The sequence below is a fragment of the Salvia splendens genome, unplaced genomic scaffold (assembly GCF_004379255.2).
Source record: "Salvia splendens isolate huo1 unplaced genomic scaffold, SspV2 ctg1179, whole genome shotgun sequence".
NCBI classification, from domain to species: domain Eukaryota; kingdom Viridiplantae; phylum Streptophyta; class Magnoliopsida; order Lamiales; family Lamiaceae; genus Salvia; species Salvia splendens.
The window spans coordinates 561-18,327 of record NW_024598732.1 but is presented as its reverse complement, the minus strand read 5'-3'; the positions used below and the strand labels follow the sequence as shown (position 1 = coordinate 18,327).

Below are 17,767 nucleotides of genomic sequence, written 5' to 3'. Positions count from 1 at the left end.
ATAAATGCTTATTTGATGGGATACAACGGCGAGACACGTGGACTTGGTTGTAATAAGTCCTTTGAATGTACGGATGCTAATTATAAGATCTTTCTTTATTCACATTGGAATTCACTAAATTTATTTTTATAACTTAGTAAATGGTTTGACAATGTTGTAGTATTGCATTATATAGTCACTAATTTTAAATGGAAAATTTGAGTAAAAAAACTCGTTTTAGTGAAAAATATTTGGTTCAATCCCGATTATCTGCCTTTTTTTATTTTTCACGTTATGATGGTGCAGAGTTACTAGTGTAGAATAATGGTTCTATATGCGTCCAATATTAAATCATAACTACATGCCATGTAGTAATGGAGTAGTATTATTTTTACTATATATAGTTCCTAAATATTTCATTATAGTTTTATATGGTATACAAATTATTCTTTACGTCAATGTATTATCTATATTTGCTTGCTAAGTTGTAAGATAAAAAAAATCTAAAATTACCTCGATCGATCTAGTCATGCATGATGCAATTTTTAACTATTTTCGTCAAAACGAAGATTGGGATTTGGGGTGACCACTAATTTGACTTCATAGATTAATAACCATTCTCCAAATTCCCAAAATGAACATTTATAATGCGAGGGTGATAAATTATTTAACCATACATAATTTTTTCTTAGAGTGTATTAGTAATTTTTTTCGACAAGAACAAGAACTGAATTTGTTTGTTGTAATAATCATGAATAAGACCTCAGTGGCCTATTGCGAATAAAAGTTAGACAACGAATATTTTATAGGGAAAAAATAGCAAAAAGAGATAAATAAGTAAATAACCATACAAAAGAAGCGTATATACCTATATAGGAGTACGATATATTTTCTTTATTCGTTTTAAAGTATAATATTCTATCTATTGTCATCTTGTGTTTCTGCTCTGATTAATATAGGTTACCATTGTGAGCTAAATTGTTAATATGTAGTAACCTGTTTTAACAGGGAAACCTTGTAAAAATGAAAAAGAGAAAAAACATTAATTATTCACTTAATTTTTCATTTCAAGGGAATATTTATTAACATGATTTAAGCAACGTATTTTTATTATTAAATGTAGTTGGGCATGCCAAAATATTTATTGGGGTGAAACTTTAAAGATAATTAAATATTTCACCTACATAAAAACCTAGAAAATTAAGTTGTGTTAATTTCTTCTCTAGACGACAAAAATTCACATAAAAATGCTTTACTCTGCGGTTCAAAATTATAGTTTTAGTTATTGTTTTGATTTAATATAAAAAAAAAACAGGCTAAGCTCCATTTTTTTCCGTTGCATATTAGTATTGCATAGTCTCCTTAATTCTACTAATTAGAATATGATACTTGTGCCTTTTTCCTTTCACAAATAATCAAGTAACATTTTCCAATCACAAAAATTAATTTGGTATAGTCGTCACTTATGAACTAAAAAAAAGACATATCTCTGTAATTATTTAAGAAATGGTCACTTATTGGTTAAGTAAAAGTCAAGAATTGCAAGGAATTTGTGTATGTAGCGTGATTAGTGAACTAGCTATTTACCTCCTGGATCGTAAAAAAATTAAAATAGCTAATCTGCATTAATAAATCAAAATCTTAAAGCAAAATAAACAAAGTGTATTCCACTTATATCCATTAATTAAAACATATCCCAATATATAATTTCAGGCAGGCCATCCGATTCCACAAATATGATTGTAACAAATATCATTAATTTTCTTAATTGCGGAAATCAAAATCCGGAATGAAGTAACTATCCAAATACAGTAATTAATTCGATGATAGTAATTATTCCACCTCAATTTTTGTTTTATTATTGGTTAAAGAGAGTTTTTTGCTAGAATTGGAGGCTTAATTGCTTATGTCCAAACCCCATAGGTCGGTCACTAGTCATATATATCTCTCTCTCATACACACATACACATATATTCTGTTTAGAGATAAGGCCACATAATCACTATTAACCTAACATATAATTGCCCTACTCCCACTCCCACTCAACTTTGACCTCAAATTATTCCCTTTTCTTTTCCACCAAACTAATACGCAAAGACGTGTGTGATCTCTCATTACTTGGGTAGATAGACTCTTTTCACTCTTGATTAATTCAATTGTAGGATTATATGATTAAAGAATTGGATTATAGAAGCCAAAACAATCTCTCTACAAATTTATACATAATCCAATACAACTCCCCCACCGCCACTCCCCACGCAACACCCAACTTAGCCCATATATAAATCCCCCTTCCCACCCTTTCTTTCCCCTCACTCTCTCACTCCAACAAAAAAAAACATTCTCCCTCTCTCTCTCTCTCTCTAGCGATGGCTCTCGACGCTCTCAACTCCTCCTCCGCCCTCTCCCGCCGCTTCGACGACGTCGAGCCCTGCGGCGCTATGCAGTGGCCTAAATCCAAACGCTCCAAGCGCCGCGATCAGTCGGAAGACGAGTACCTCGCCGTCTGCCTCGTCATGCTCGCCCGCTCCGGTGCCGCTCCCGGAGAAGACATCAAAAGCGTCGCCGGAGCCGAGGAATCGCCCAAATCCGCCGCCGCAAATTACAAGTGTAGCGTGTGCGACAAGGCTTTCCCTTCATACCAAGCGCTGGGAGGCCACAAGGCCAGCCATCGTGGCAAGGCGGCGTCGGACGAAAGCAATCACTCCGCCGCCGCGGCGTTAAACCCTAGCGGGCGGATCCACGAGTGCTCAATTTGCCACAAGCGGTTCGGGACGGGGCAGGCCCTCGGTGGGCACAAGCGGAGGCACTACGAAGGCGTGATCGGCGGGAGTGCGGCCAAGAGCCGCACCACCTCCTCCACCGCCGCCGTGGCTCGGGATTTCGATTTGAACATGCCGCCGCCGCCGCCGTCGCCAGAGCTACACTGTGATGAAGAAGTCGAAAGTGCGCTGCCGCCTTTATACAAATAAATATATATCTGTTGGAATGCATAATTATAACTTTTTACTAGCTAGATAGAATTATTTGTACACATGATTGGATTCTTTGATTCATTAATCAAATTAGGCTTTTATTGTGTTATTAGTGATTATGTTGTTCTGCTATTGCTTATTTGATTGAGCTAATTAATTAGAGGTGGTGACAATCACAATTCTAATCTTTGAAATAAAGGAAATCGAAATAATTAGTGACACGTCTCTTGAAACCATGAAATTGTATTAGAAGATGCTGAAATTGTGGTTGAGAGATGGAAACCCCACGTGGTAGAATGCCTAAAATCGCACGATGTCGCATGCTGTGTGGCCACTAATTATATCTAGGTGTGCCTCTTTATTGTTCGAATATTCACCAATCTTCTAACACTCTTTTTATTAATAAATTGGACAAAATGCCTCTACCTACAATCTTGTAATATTCAGATTCTCTATTATATCTATCTCCCAATAATTTACTCTTCTCTAACAATCATCACATTCTAGATGTTATTGACTGAAATCCACAAGTTATGTTACATTTGAAAATACGAAAAAAAATACCATTATCTTAAATGTTATGAGTTAGTCATCCTACTATTAATTGGTTTAGGATGAAATTTCACTAAAGTTTGGTTCACTAGTTAATTCGAAATGGAAATGTCTCCCAAATCAGGTAGTTTCAATGAATGATAGTGCATTTCTAAATAATGAATCAGCTCCCTAAAATTTTGTTCTAAATCCGTCGACGTCGCTGTCATCGGATGCGATATAGTTAAATAATTATTTGTATACGAAAATTGAAACTTGGAAGCTACCGCTTGAGAGAGTTTGACACTATCATTAGATGGCATGGCACCAATAAATAAATATATATGTATGTAACTAAACAATTTTTTGTGAATAAACTCAAAGCATATTAATTACTTGGGGACAGTGGCGGATCTGGGGGGCAGGAGGGGGCGGTCGCCCCCTCCGTGCGACTATTTTCCCCTTATCGGGACGTAAAATTACCATGTCCGCCCCCTCCGTTTGCCTCCGGCGTCACCCCGAACAACGAAAAGAATAGCCATGTCCTCACTCAATCAAGCTAATACTATATATTCCGCCCCCTCCGATTCCGAATCCTGGATCCGCCACTGCTTGGGGAGTAATCAATGGAAAAAGCGTGGAGATGAATATTTACAAAGTCGTTACGCGGTCTCCTAATTAATTTTTTAATAAAATCAATATAAAGATTAATTTGAACGTTTCTATCTGTATACCACATACATACAACACGAGATTGATCATGCCAGGTAAGAATGACAAAGCTTCAAGTATTTTCCTTTTGAGGAAATTAACAAACCATTTTTTTTCTTTATTTGATCATTATTTAAGGAAGCAATTATGATAGGGTGATGTATTGTATAATCATGTGAGATCCTTTGCATAAAATCCTAGACAATTGTATGATCTACGACGTGTAATGAGATGTGTGCCTTGTATAACATCTATCACTTACTATTATAGACGGGCATATTCTTTTAAAATTGGTTTAAGGGTATAAGTGTAATTTAAAATATACTATCTATTATCCATTTGATAATAAAATTAAATGTTTTGTTAGTTGTATAATCCTACTATTATAATTAGTCCTTGATCCACGTTCAAAGATATGAACAACCAGCCATAAGATTATCAAAAACTTTGATACAATATACAGTTAAGAGTACTTTAGCTATTTATTTTGTTAAAATGTGAATGAATCTTAATTTCCTGGAAATTTTTATCATTTAAATTATAATTGTTTATTAATTTTTGGTCAATTTCATAATTTTTAAATTCTGTGAAGTAATTAATTATAATTTTATTATAGTTTGAAACAATGTCATAAGGCTTTTTTTGTGAAAATGGTGGTGACATGGTAGTTGGATTTTATGACAGTGATAAAAAAACATCACCTCTTCAAATTGCCATTGTTTGGGTAGAATTGAAACGACATCGTTTCCATCATGAGCATAGCTAGAAATCCATTTTAGCACGGGGCAAAAATATGTAAAGGATAATTTTATAATTTTGAGAACAAGCATTTAGTATAGTTATATTTATATGTGTATATAGACCAGAGTTAAAATGTATCCAAATTTTATATCAAAATAAGTGTCGATCAAAAAATCGCTTTATGAACTCCTACTCGACTGGGTATGTGCTTGAAATTATTAATGACTCCAATTCAAAGGCTTCATTTATTTGAAAATAATAACTTAATTAATTAATAAAAGGAAATTAGAGGTTCAACTTAAAAAATTATCTGACTTAATAAAAGAAACACTTTAAATTATTTATCCAAAATTAATTTTATGAATTGGGCCCAAGACTGAAAATAACTTCAGTCGAAATGATTTAATTAATTCATAACACTAAGTAATTTAGTCCAAACAACTTTAGTAGAGGCCCAATATAAGTAATAAAAACAAACTCAAAAAGGCTACCATAATCAAACTATTTATTTGGTACTCCTAAAACTATAAATTATAGTTGTGCACCAGATGCAGCCAGCCTATATAAACCTTCAACTACAAAATATAGGGTATAAGCATCCACTGTAGGAGAGAATGGGGCGGACGAAAATTTGCGGCTATTGTGGGGCAGTCTATAGTGCAGCAAACGTCCGCCCCGTGGCGGACAAGAAAAATGGGGCGAGAGTGGAGCGGTAGAGGCATCGCCTCCTACGGGGCGATCGCGGAGCGATGGTGGGGGCCGCGGGGCGAAATGGGGCGATGGGTGGGCGGTCTATAGTGGGGCGACGGGCTATGCACGTCTGCCCCCTTTGATTAATTTTTAAAAAATTTTTTTTCGAAAATTACATATATAAATTTTTTCGAAATTTTTTTTGTAAATATTTCAATTCAGCTGATTTAAAAACTTCAACGAAAAAAGTAAAATAAAAATTGGTTATAAAATTTTGGAGCTATTGGAAGTGTTAGTGAGGTAGTGGAGAAAAAAATTGGGGCTATGGACAAAAAAGTGGGACCGTAGACAAAAAAAAATGGGGCGGGGCGATTGAAAGCATCCGCCTGTGGATGCTCCCCAATTCTCTTTCTCTCTCTCACTGCATCGACGAACTCGCATGGATTTGGATCCTCTACGGTGCACAGCACTGCTGTGCACCTCACAACACATTAAAAAAATATTTTTTTTTTATTATTAAAAAATTATTTTATTAGGTGCACAGCAGTGCTGTGCACCGTAGAGGATCCAAATCCAACTCGCATAGGCGGATGCTTTCAATTCTCTCTCTCTCTCACTGCATCGACGAACTCGCATAGCTCGACCAGATTATCTAACCAATTAATAAACGATCAACAACTTCCGAAAATCAAGTTTCTGTATGCTCAAATTTTTGTCGGCTAATCCAGATAATTCCACGTGCATAATTTTGGTAGTCTGATTAACTCTGATTCTACATCTTGTGTAGGGCAGTGGAATCAGTAGAGGAAAAATGGCGACTTGCGAGCTGTACAGGATATCGACGATCGGGGTGTGCTTGACGGAAATTCTAGATCAGATGGTTTCTAGTGGTGTGCTGAGCCCGGAACTCGCCATTCAAGTTCTTCTTCAATTCGAAAAGCTTCTTATTTACGCTTGATTAATGTTCCCGTTTCTGTTAACTATGATTTGCCCTAATTGATTTGGGGAAAACGGTGATTCTACTGGAGAAAACTACAAATGGTATTGGATGGAAACTAGTGATTTATGAACTTCAGAAATATTCAAGAATAGGCTTCAAGGTTTATGGTTAATGTATTTGGTAAAATTTTGCTCCTTCCTCTATGATGGGGACAATTGACATCTATCATCAGATGTTAGGGAATCTAAAAATATGTGTTTGGATGCATCCAATATGCTTCCTGCAATTGCTTGCTATTGACTAATACTATCTTTTGTAATTTTGCTCGCATGATTGCAGTCAATGACAGATGCTCTAGAAAATGAGGTGAAGAGCAAGGTCTCCATTAAGGTAGACAAGACTCCATCTGAAAGAAAAGTTTCATTAATGTCTTTCCAATATACATGTCCTTGTTATTCTGGCAAGTATATATAATTAAAGTTGGATTAGGGATTGAAGGGGTTGATTTTCTGATGTTCGTGTAACTGTGTTTAAAGCTAAACTTGTTGGTTTCCTGCGAAACTTTTTCTTGTGAACTTTATTGGCCTCAATGCTTGAAGGGTCTCATAAGAGTATTAATCCGACTATATAGTTGTTTAGAAGATCACATACATTTTGAGCCCAGTAGTTGGTCAGAACATGAAATTTCTCTTTGTCGTACATTTTAGCTTCTGGTTGTTCTAGCTACAAGTTCAAGATGCCATGCTGAGGATAATGTAGTCCTAAATTAGCTAACTAAGTATTTTACCGAAGTCTGAAATGCTCCTTTTTTATTTGGTTGGATGTCTATATCCTCTCTGTTTTAATCAATCACTGCGACCTTATAATATAGAGAACCTGAGTTGGGAACATCCGAACATATTTTCTCAGTACATTGTGATCATAGATTGCATTGAATTAAGTTAATCCATAGTGACAAGATTTAAAGGTTTGATGTGTAAGAGGATGATCTCCAGTTTTCTAGTCTGTTACAGTTTGGTGATTGTTACATCGTTGACATATATAGCAACAACCTGGTATTTGTATCTTTCTTCCATTTTTTTCCATTTATAGCTTACATCACGTTTCCTACAGGGGCATCTTCACACCTACAATTTCTGTGACAACGTCTGGAACTTCACCCTACAAAATGCTCAGATGAAACCGTCGAATGTGTCAAGATAGTCGCATGTGATTCGAAGCTGCTAACTCAGTAAAAGGAGGGAACGATAGAACACATAATCTCTTCATTCATATTTATCAGAGATAGGGTCGCGTTATAATAATAACTAATTTCTAATACAAAACGCATAATTTTTAAATTTTGTATATTAATATTATCAACTCAAATACATGAATATTTTAATTTACTTGTTGTGTTGATAAAGTTATGTTTTCGTATTGATGATTTTAATATATAGAATTGAAAGTTACTATACATGTTTTGCATTAGAAATGAGTTAAACTAATTTTTTTTATTTCTACACGTCAACTTCATCATACACTTCGCACATATGTATATTTGATGGAATTAAACCTCAAAATTTGTGATGTCTTTTATTATTACTATCTATATTTATAAAATTACGATTTTGACACTTTTTTGTCAGATAAAATTGAACAACTCTTATGCGAAAGTATATGAAAAAACAGTTATTTTTTGTAAATATTTTTCAAAAATTATATAAGAACAGTAAGTTTTGGTTCAATATTAATTTGGAATGACAATAGTAAAATTGGACATGTGTGGCTGTGTGCAAAGACTTATTAACATTATATGAATACATTTACCTAAAATTAATTTATGAGTTGAGCATAGAAGATAAAATTAATTTTTTTTTAAAATCTACTGGAGTACAATCTAAATTAAGTAAAATTCCAGTAAAGAAACTTACAATTAGAAAACTTTGAATTTGCTGAAAAAGGCATAAAAAGGGGTTGCATTGATGAATGGATAATGATAAATACGTGTTGTGTATGTTTATTTTTCCTGCAGCTATAAGTTATAGGTTTATCATACGCAGAGCATAGCAGCTTTTTATTAAATGTTTCATCTACCTAAAATTTAATTTTGCTAAAATATAATCATTGTATTTATCTAGATCTTAAAATGTGATTATTGGCATCATCTAATTTTCACAAAAAGATGGTTAAAATAAAATTAAACAAAAAAACTGGAAAATCTATTTAAGATAAATAACTTTATATTCTAAGAGGTCGTTCTTCATGTGATCATCTTCATAGCAACGTGCCAAAGCTAAAACCAACGGTTTAAAGATATAGAATTGCGATTAATAGATCTTAACACGATTATTTTCATTAATTAATTCACAAATTGCGTTTAAAGATAAACATTTGATTATGGTATTAGCGGCATCATTGGTTACATAAGAATACGCACCCCATATGTTTCCATGTGGCCGTGCCACTATAAATAATTAATTAACGAGCCAGTAATTAGGTAATGTAAATATACTACTTTTGTTAGATGTGAGGATCAATCTATAGCTTACATTAGTTTAGTTAGTGTTGTACAATAATTTATTTGGTGGCAATTCGTCAAAAAAAATCAAGAAGTTTACTCAGATTGTGGAATTTGTCCCACAATTTAACATTATTTGCATTTGTCTTGTGCAAAATATTTAGATCATATCACCATAAAATTTTGTTAATGTAGTGCATACATATCTCAAACCAATGACGTGATTGAGTGAGTTTTAAATATGTTGTCAAACTAATCAATATTTTGAATATAAGAATATAGATGAAGATATATACCTCAAAATATGCTATCACACCAAATACAGTTTAACTCAAGTCAAAGCCCGTGAGAAAATGTGAATAGTAGCATTAAATGTTTTTTTTTCAGATGATTTATAAAGTTACAAAGGCTGAATTTCATGTTATTTGGGGCAATATGCCCTTTTTATATGTAATGTTATAAAGAGTGTGCTTGCAATGTATACTCATTTTTTAGTACTATTATTAAATGTGTGGTGTGTATAATTTTATACAGTACTCACTTTGTCTGATTACAATTTAGACGTTACTTTTAAACATGAAAATTTAAATATAATATTTAAAATATTTATTGGGGTGTAAATAAAGTTGGAAAAATTATAAAATAAATAAGTAACAAGCAAATAAATTACGCGATATAATGAAATAAATATTTGAAAGATAGTAAAATACTAAAAGAAAATAAAATAAGAAAAATTATTCTTTTAGTATAATTTTTTAAAAGAAAAATAATTTAATTATAATAGAATGGTTACAAATCAACTATAATATTAATAAAAAAATACTATTCCCTATGTAATAGAAGAAAGAGAATATTATCGTATGCAGGTCATGAATTTAAATATAAAACCATAATATACATCATATAAAGTAGCTATAAATATTCTAAGAAAGTTAATATAAGCCAAGACTTATGGAATTTCCAAATATTGATGGATAATATACTAGTAATTGGAATGTTGCATTTTATATAAATCACTCAATTTAAAAAGGGGAAAAAGTATGTGAAGAATTTGACGCAAGTATGTGATGAGTTCGCTGACTTTTCTTATGACAACGTATTCAACAGTTCAACTCCAAACTCAATTTCTCACCATACATGAAATAATAATAAAAAATGCAGCTACCTTTCCGATGTAGAGATAATTATTTAGAAAATATTGTGCACTTTCCCACTGTAATGACTGTATTTATGGAATGGGACCTGCAAATCTGGTTCTGTTTGTTATACAGTACTTGACTCATTATAATTTTTCCTATATTTAACAAATTTGCATTAAATAAGTTCATTATTTATGATTGTTATTCTTATTAAATTTACAAAATAATGACGTGGATTTTTAAGGCTGGTATTAGCCGGTAACATTACGTTGACAAATTTCAATTTTTGCATCCACCAATGTTAATGATTTCATTTTATTTAAAAAGTTCTTAATATTAATAATACTGTCAACTAGAACTAATACGTGGATGAGTCAGACATTTGTTTGACTTAATAATATACATAAACATGTGGTTCATTAATAATAGAAAGAATAATACTAGTACATTGGAAAATTAAATATGATCATGAGAAAAGATTTTATTTTGACCGTTATGATTTCATAATGATCAAGCATTACTTGTATTAACTATACATAATAATATTTGTATTCATTTTGACTCTTAGTTACAAATCAGTTATGAAATTGTTGTAAAGTTAAAAAACACACATATCCGCTACTTGAAATTGAATATTGTTGTTTGAATGTGAATTTTAGATGATCTTATTACAATACAAGATTAGATTACATTATTATTACAAATGTAACATCTCCTAAAAAAATTAGAAATTGGTTTTCTTAGTAATAAATCGAATTGAATAGAACATCCCTCATTTAGGTAAACACAAATACTAGTCCATGTTTTTTGTAATGGGGTTTCTTACTACATGAGGGGCCACACCGTAAGATATTTTTACCTTTACCTTTTTACTTTGTCCTTGCTCATAAATGGGAATGGTTAATTCTGGGGAAGAAAGCATTGCATTGCTAATTACAGCGAAACGGGTGAGCAAATAGCCAGCAAAATCTTGGGTTTTGGGAGTGAGCAACTCTGTAAAAAGGAAAAGGAACGAAAGAAGAAACTCCATTTTCTTGATTCCCTTTTTTTTCCTTGTTGGTGTCTGTGCAAAAGGATTAATCTTTTCGGCCTAGAACTCAGTTTTCTGCACGCGGCGCCATCATTTATTTCTCTCACATTTCTTAACCACTGCATCTTTATTCCAAACCAGAATATTCCAAAGAATGAGCTTTTGCTTCACATTTGAGGTGCTGTTTCCACAATCCATTTTCATGTAAAGCCTTGGGTTTTGTTGGGGGTTTACATGGAGAGTGGCTTTTGGGTTGTCTGTTGACTTCATTCTTCATTTTTTTTCCTTCTTAAATGTATTTTTTATAAGTACTTTTAGATTCTTGCATGATTTTCACAGCACATGGTTCATGGCCTTGTGATTTCACTGTTTCCTTTGCCCGATTTTGTCATCTGTTTCTGAGATTTTGATGTATGATTTATCATTAATAAGATTGTACTGTTAATAATGGTGCATTATTAAAGAAAACCTGTGTACTAAGCGATCTTCCCTTTTTTTAATTGCAGCCTTTGTCAAAGCTATACGGAGAGATGCTCACTGTCTACCGCTTTGGTGGTTGAGATTCATCTCATACTATTTCCCGTTGCAGGTTTTGAACTGTCACACTAATTATATTGCACATGTTTAGTATTTTAATGATTTCTTTATGAACTTAAAGCCTTTTATGACCACTAGGAATAGGATCCCTTGTTTGTTTATGCATATGCTGCTTGTATATCTTTAATCTTTATGATGGTAGAATTAGGGAGATAGAGAGAGGGTTAAAAAAATAGGAGGAGAGGTATATCTCTGGTTTTGTGGAATAATTTAGTGTGTAAGGCTGTTGGTGATGTCTCCTTTGCTGACTAGGTGCTTCCGGACTCCGTGGGCTCTGCCACCGACCAAGGAAACAGCCTCCACTCTGGCTCTCTTCCCATCCCATTTATTTAATAGCTCTGAATCTTCACTAAACCCCCATTCCCTATTCTCTCTCTACAAACTAGTAGTTTAAAACTTGCTTCTTGCCCGGTTGGTTGTCAAGATTCGGTCATACCAAGCATATATCCTTTCGCTTCTTTTAGATCCCATCACTTTTTTTCCCCTCTGGAACTTCAAGAAATTGGCCATATTGAGAAAACTGGTCCCCACACCTTGGCCTTCTACATTTTGCCATTTCCAGGCCTTCTTTCCTCGATCCGGGCCCTGTCGGAAGCTCGGAAGTCAAGCTGGCCCAGTGCATTTTGCTGTGTTGAGTGGAGTAGTGTGGAAGCATTGTGGTGTTTTCCCTCCTTTTTTCTTCAAGTATCTCAGGTGGGATAAGATCTTCGAGTCTAGCACGATGAAGTTTATGAAGCTTGGATCCAAGCCTGATACGTTTCAGACTGATGGGAACTGCGTCAGGTTAGATCTTTATTTGTTATCCTCCTAAGTTTGATGTTTGTATCTTCCTTTGATTGATTTTTCTCAAGTTGTGTTAATCTTCTAGTTCTTTTTTCTTTTAATTGGCTTTGTATTCAATATCTTTGCCTGTTATCTTTTTATACTCTCCACTTTCTATCTCTTAACCTTTTAAGGGAAGGTGAAACACTGGGCTAATTCAGTCACTATTATCTCATTAGTAAATCGCCGTTGGTCGATTTCAGCCCGTCAATAAAACAATATGTTCATTTAAATCAGTGTTCTTGCAGCAGCTCTAGCGCTGTCCCTATTGAGTCGAATGATTTATTGGTACAACTGATTTCATTACTTTTCATCTTTTTTAGGGCAAAAATATATAGTTTTTCAACTCCAGCTCTCCATCTCTAAAAAATGCCTACACAACTGAATAAATTTTTTTTCGGGCTTGATGCATATGACACCAAATGGTTGTGATTGGATTTTTCTGGTGGGGCTGGTGCAGAGGGATCATGTCCATCACCATTTTAATCTATTTAAAGGTTATACATGTATTAAGACTGCCAATTGCTCTACTTGGACCGTTGTGATACAATCTGTTTCATTCTGCGTGTTTGCTTGTCCATTTTTGTAATTCAAAAGGCAGTGAACTTGCCTGGCTACTCATGTTACTGCTTAAGAATGTCCTAACGTAAAAACTCTCTTATTCGCAGATATGTGGCTACTGACTTGGCTACGGACGTTATTGTTCATGTTGGTGATGTTAAGTTCTACCTTCACAAGGTATGGCCCTCTTACAAAAATATGCTCAAGAAAATCATGTTTTAGCCAGAATCTGCCGATCATAATCTATTAACACGCTGTAATAGATAACTATGAGATCATGAGATGTGGCTTATAGTTAAACTAGTTTATAGTTTACCTCAATATTGATTTATTTCTAAAATGAAATATGCAGTTTCCTCTCCTCTCTAAATGTGCACGGTTACAAAAGTTGGTTTCTTCGGGTAATGAAGGAAATGGAGATGAGGTCAAGATCGATGACCTTCCAGGCGGCCCAAGCGCCTTTGAAGTTTGTGCCAAATTCTGTTACGGGATGACAGTAACCCTAAATGCTTATAATGTTGTCACAAGCCGTTGTGCTGCTGAGTATCTCGAGATGCATGAGACGGTAGAGAAAGGTAACCTCGTCTACAAGGTCGATGTTTTCCTCAACTCTGTGATTTTCAGGAGTTGGAAGGACTCCATCATTGTTGTTCAGAACACAAAATCCTCTTCGCCATTGCCCGAGGAAGTTAAGATAATCAGCCAGTGCATCGATGCTATCGCTTCCAAGGCGTCGGTTCATGTCTCTAAGGTGGATTGGTCCTACACATACAACCGGAAGAAGATTGCTGAGGAAAACGGGAATGACCCCAGCTGGAACGGCCTCAGAAACCGAACAGTTCCAAACGACTGGTGGGTCGAGGACTTGTGCGAGCTCGACATAGATTTGTTCAAGCGTATCATCATGACTATTAAGAACAAACAAGCGGTATCTAGTGAGGTGATCGGAGAGGCTTTAAAAGCATATGCTTACAGTAAACTTCCCGGCTCCGGCAAGAATGTCATCCAACAGAATGATCTGGTTAAGTATCGCAACATCTTGGACACCATTGTGTGGCTGTTGCCCGCGGAGAAGGGAAGCGTCTCATGCAGTTTCTTGCTCAAGCTGTTGAAAGCGTCCATCTCCGCTGATTCGGGAGAAACGGTGAAGATGGAGCTGGCAAAAAGGATAGGGCGTCGGTTGGAGGAGGCTTCCGTCAGCGATCTGTTGATCCAAGCTTGTGATGGAGAAGAGACAATGTACGACGTTCATGTGATCAAAAAAATACTTGAGGAATTCGTCACGCAAGACGAGAACTCAGTGGCTGAGATGGAAAATGGTTGCGAGATTCAAGAGATGATAAGGCCTGGGATTCTCTCCGAAGCCTCGAAGCTGATGGTAGCAAAGCTCGTCGATGGCTACCTTGTCGAGATTGCAAAGGACCCTAATCTACCATTTGCTACCTTCACCGGGATTGCAGAGATCGTCTCGAGCTATCCACGACCATCTCACGATGCTCTGTATCGTGCCATTGATACATATCTCAAGGTAAACATGAAAACTCTTCGTTTCCTTGCTATTCGATGGATGAAAGCGAGTTGTTGAAAATTTGTGTGGAATGGCACAGGTGCACCCCGGGATCAGTAAGAGTGAGCGGAAGAAGTTATGCCGGTTGATGGACTGCAAGAAGCTGTCCGCAGAGGCGTGCATGCACGCTGTGCAGAATGAGAAGCTCCCTCTACGCGTGGTGGTGCAGGTGCTCTTCTTCGAGCAAGTACGGGCTTCTGCTTCCTCCGGGAGCAGCACCCCGGACCTTCCCAAAGCCATCAAGGACCTCAACTGCGGCTCCTACGGCAGCTCAAGGTCGCAGACTACTAACACTGACGAGGACTGGGACGCTGTTGCTTCGTCGGAGGAGCTTAGAGCGCTGAGAGGCGAGCTGGCTGCGCTGAGGTTGGGCAACGGAGCGATGCAGGAGAGGAGCAATGGCGCCGTGGAGAGCAAGATGATCAGCAATTCAGACAGGGCTGCCATTAGTAAGATGAAGGGCCTGATCATGTCGAAGAGGATCTTCTCGAAGATTTGGTCGAACAAGGTGGAGAACAGTGGGTCGGATTCATCGGAGAGTCTTGGATCGGCCAACCACGACGAGGTGAAGTCGACGCCGACGAGGAAAGGGAGGCATTCTGTTTCTTAGAGAGGAAAGATCTGATTTTTTTGGTGGTTTTAGCATGTTACAAGATTAGTTTGGGCTCTGTTTAAGGGGAGAATTAGCATATTGTAGTCTAAGTCTAGTGCAGTAAATGCTGTGTATTATCAAAGAAACCAGGTACTCTTGTCCTCTCAACAAAACAAGTTAGAAACTCGTGTTTTTTTACAACAAATTCATGTAAAAATTTTCTTCGTTTGCACTTGCTTTGTGTTTGGTTTTACTTGCATTAATGAAACTAGTTTAATAGTAAAACAAAAGCGAGTCAATCTGTCATTAATCTAGTAAATGAAACTAAGTCCCAAATAAATGGAGCTTTTTTCTTTTTCCTTTTGCTCTTTCAATCTTCTTCCCATACAAGTTTATATCAAATTACATAATTTTTAAAAACTGACAACGATTACATTACTTATACTTGAAATACTATTATTAAATTAAAAAATGTTGCTTCATTAAAATAAGAATAATTTATTAATTAGAAAATGGGGGCAAGAGTGAAATTCACAGAGGAGAAAAAAAACAAATTCAGTGTTTAGCAGTTTGGTTTTGATTTGGTATTGGAATGATTAGAGCACTTATTGCTACACATAATCATGCATATATAGCTCGAGATCATCAATCGCTTATATAACTCGAGATCATCAATTCAATAGCTCAAAACCATGAAAAAGAAGTCGAAATAGAGAGAGAATACAACAAGCAACAATGCAAAACCCAATTGTTGTTACTACCTTTTTCGGAAAATAGGAATTCGTGAGGTGGAACGCGGTGAAAGAGGTTGTCACTGATGCGGAAGGTAGAGGCAGTGTGTTGGTCATCGTTGACAATATATGATGGGCATATGACGCAACCAACCCCGAATGATGAGATAGAATTGTTGTTTCAACGACAAATTTAAAGACCGAATTTAATAAAAATTTTTACCATCATGAACGGACTGCGAAGTCAGTGGACTCCCCACAACCCCCATCCAGATCAGCCACTACTCATAAATCTTTCTCCGTTTCATTAGTGTTGAAACATTTATTTTGGGACAGAGATTAAGAAATAAATATTTGATGAGTTAAATATATTGATAATAAAGTAGGAGAGAGAATTGAGAGAAAATAAAGTAAGATAGAGATAAAGTAGGAGAGATTAAAGTACGAAATAGTAGAATAAAACAAGAAAGATGAAGTATGTTGTATTTTATGAATTTGCATTAGTCTATTTAATACTACTCATTAAACTAAGCGAATTAAACATATTGTATGAGTATTTTCATCAATTCTTAGATTTGTTGTGGGATCTATTGAAACATCTTGAATAGTGTCATCAGTGTAACAATTTTTTCAATTCTTTATAGAATTAGAAAATAAGGATATAATAAGCAGCTCAATGTACTCGAATCATTATAAAAGCCTACTAATTGATAGTATTTTTTTAAGGAATTTATGTGTATATTTTAGTAGCGTAAATTATAACGATTAAAGCATGCCTGATGCCTTTCAGATTTTCAAACAAATTTTTACGTTTGTCACAGTTTAATTAAATTAATCCTAATATCATAAAGCCAACCACTGCCCAATGGCAACTATTTTTGAGAAATAAATAGTAAAATATTATTACTAGTTATCTTTATTTTCTTATATAGTATTGACAGCAGCATTTACTAAATCCAATCCAACAAAACCGTCAGTCATAACCTCTACGCAACAAATAATCAGATTATACAAATCTTTAATTTTGTTTCCATAAATAAACTTCCAACGCTTCAAAAAAAAAAACTACTTTCCATAGTTCCATTCCATGTACTCCTCCTCAATCATGAAAATTTCCATAATGAATTAGACGAACATGAAGGAATTACCGTTGAGGTCTTGCCTTTTGGCATCACCCCTCATCAGGGCTTCTCTTCCTTTCTTCCCAATTAATTGCATATCCGCATCTGGGCTGTTAACAACACCATCCCATCCAACACCACGTGGATTCGCCCCAAGACGACCTTCTCTCTGCCCTTGAAAGTGCGTTACGTTAGTTGCCGATTGGTCAGATTCGGGTTCAAGTGTATGAGTTTCGCGATCCACCTTGGCGACGGGATTATAAGTTTTCGTGACTTGATGTTGCTTGATCGGATACGTCGATTCACATTTGGAGAGTCGAGTTTATGTCATGTTTTGTGTTGTGTTTTGGTTAACTGAGATATATGAATATTGTAATGTTGAAATCAAGTTTATATATAGTTCAGCGTATTTATTTCATTGTAATTATTTTATGCAATTCAAGTTTCCATTCTTGACACAAATTCTTAATTAGCAGTACTCCCTCCATTCTAGAGTGGTGGAGTCATTTTCTTTTTTAATAAAAGTTAATATATTTCTTC

At 35.3% G+C, this 17,767-nt stretch overlaps 2 protein-coding genes and 1 pseudogene across 3 annotated transcripts; all 3 read left to right on the top strand.

The window, feature by feature from the left end:
* Window positions 1–2,219: 2,219 nt before the first annotated feature.
* LOC121788966 (zinc finger protein ZAT6-like) lies at window positions 2,220–3,066 on the top strand. The gene has a single exon (XM_042187537.1). The coding sequence runs from the start codon at window positions 2,349–2,351 to the stop codon at window positions 2,949–2,951; it is 603 nt and encodes a 200-aa protein (XP_042043471.1). The 5' UTR covers window positions 2,220–2,348; the 3' UTR covers window positions 2,952–3,066.
* Window positions 3,067–6,199: 3,133 nt separating this feature from the next.
* On the top strand, window positions 6,200–7,955 carry LOC121788965 (annotated as a pseudogene).
* Window positions 7,956–11,164: 3,209 nt separating this feature from the next.
* On the top strand, window positions 11,165–15,607 carry LOC121788964 (BTB/POZ domain-containing protein NPY2-like). 2 transcript variants are annotated; one of them, XM_042187535.1, is made up of 6 exons: window positions 11,165–11,414; window positions 11,743–11,825; window positions 12,086–12,616; window positions 13,324–13,393; window positions 13,569–14,744; window positions 14,824–15,607. In XM_042187535.1, exons 3-6 carry the CDS (start codon window positions 12,555–12,557, stop codon window positions 15,391–15,393), a joined length of 1,878 nt encoding a protein of 625 aa, XP_042043469.1. In that variant the 5' UTR covers window positions 11,165–11,414; window positions 11,743–11,825; window positions 12,086–12,554; the 3' UTR covers window positions 15,394–15,607. The 2 variants fall into 2 exon arrangements, with proteins under 2 accessions (XP_042043469.1, XP_042043470.1); XM_042187536.1 differs by lacking the exon at window positions 11,165–11,414 and adding an exon at window positions 11,461–11,647.
* The last annotated feature ends 2,160 nt before the right edge of the window (window positions 15,608–17,767 follow it).

What these genes read in the sequence shown, in the direction of transcription:
- LOC121788964 (XM_042187535.1), top strand. Translation starts at nt 12,555, where the DNA reads ATGAAGTTTATGAAGCTTGGATCCAAGCCTGATACGTTTCAGACTGAT. An exon ending in ACTGATGGGAACTGCGTCAG is followed by an intron (nt 12,617 to 13,323) that starts GTTAGATCTTTA and finishes TCTTATTCGCAG; the next exon opens with ATATGTGGCTACTGACTTGG. An exon ending in TTAAGTTCTACCTTCACAAG is followed by an intron (nt 13,394 to 13,568) that starts GTATGGCCCTCT and finishes TGAAATATGCAG; the next exon opens with TTTCCTCTCCTCTCTAAATG.
- LOC121788966 (XM_042187537.1), top strand. Translation starts at nt 2,349, where the DNA reads ATGGCTCTCGACGCTCTCAACTCCTCCTCCGCCCTCTCCCGCCGCTTC.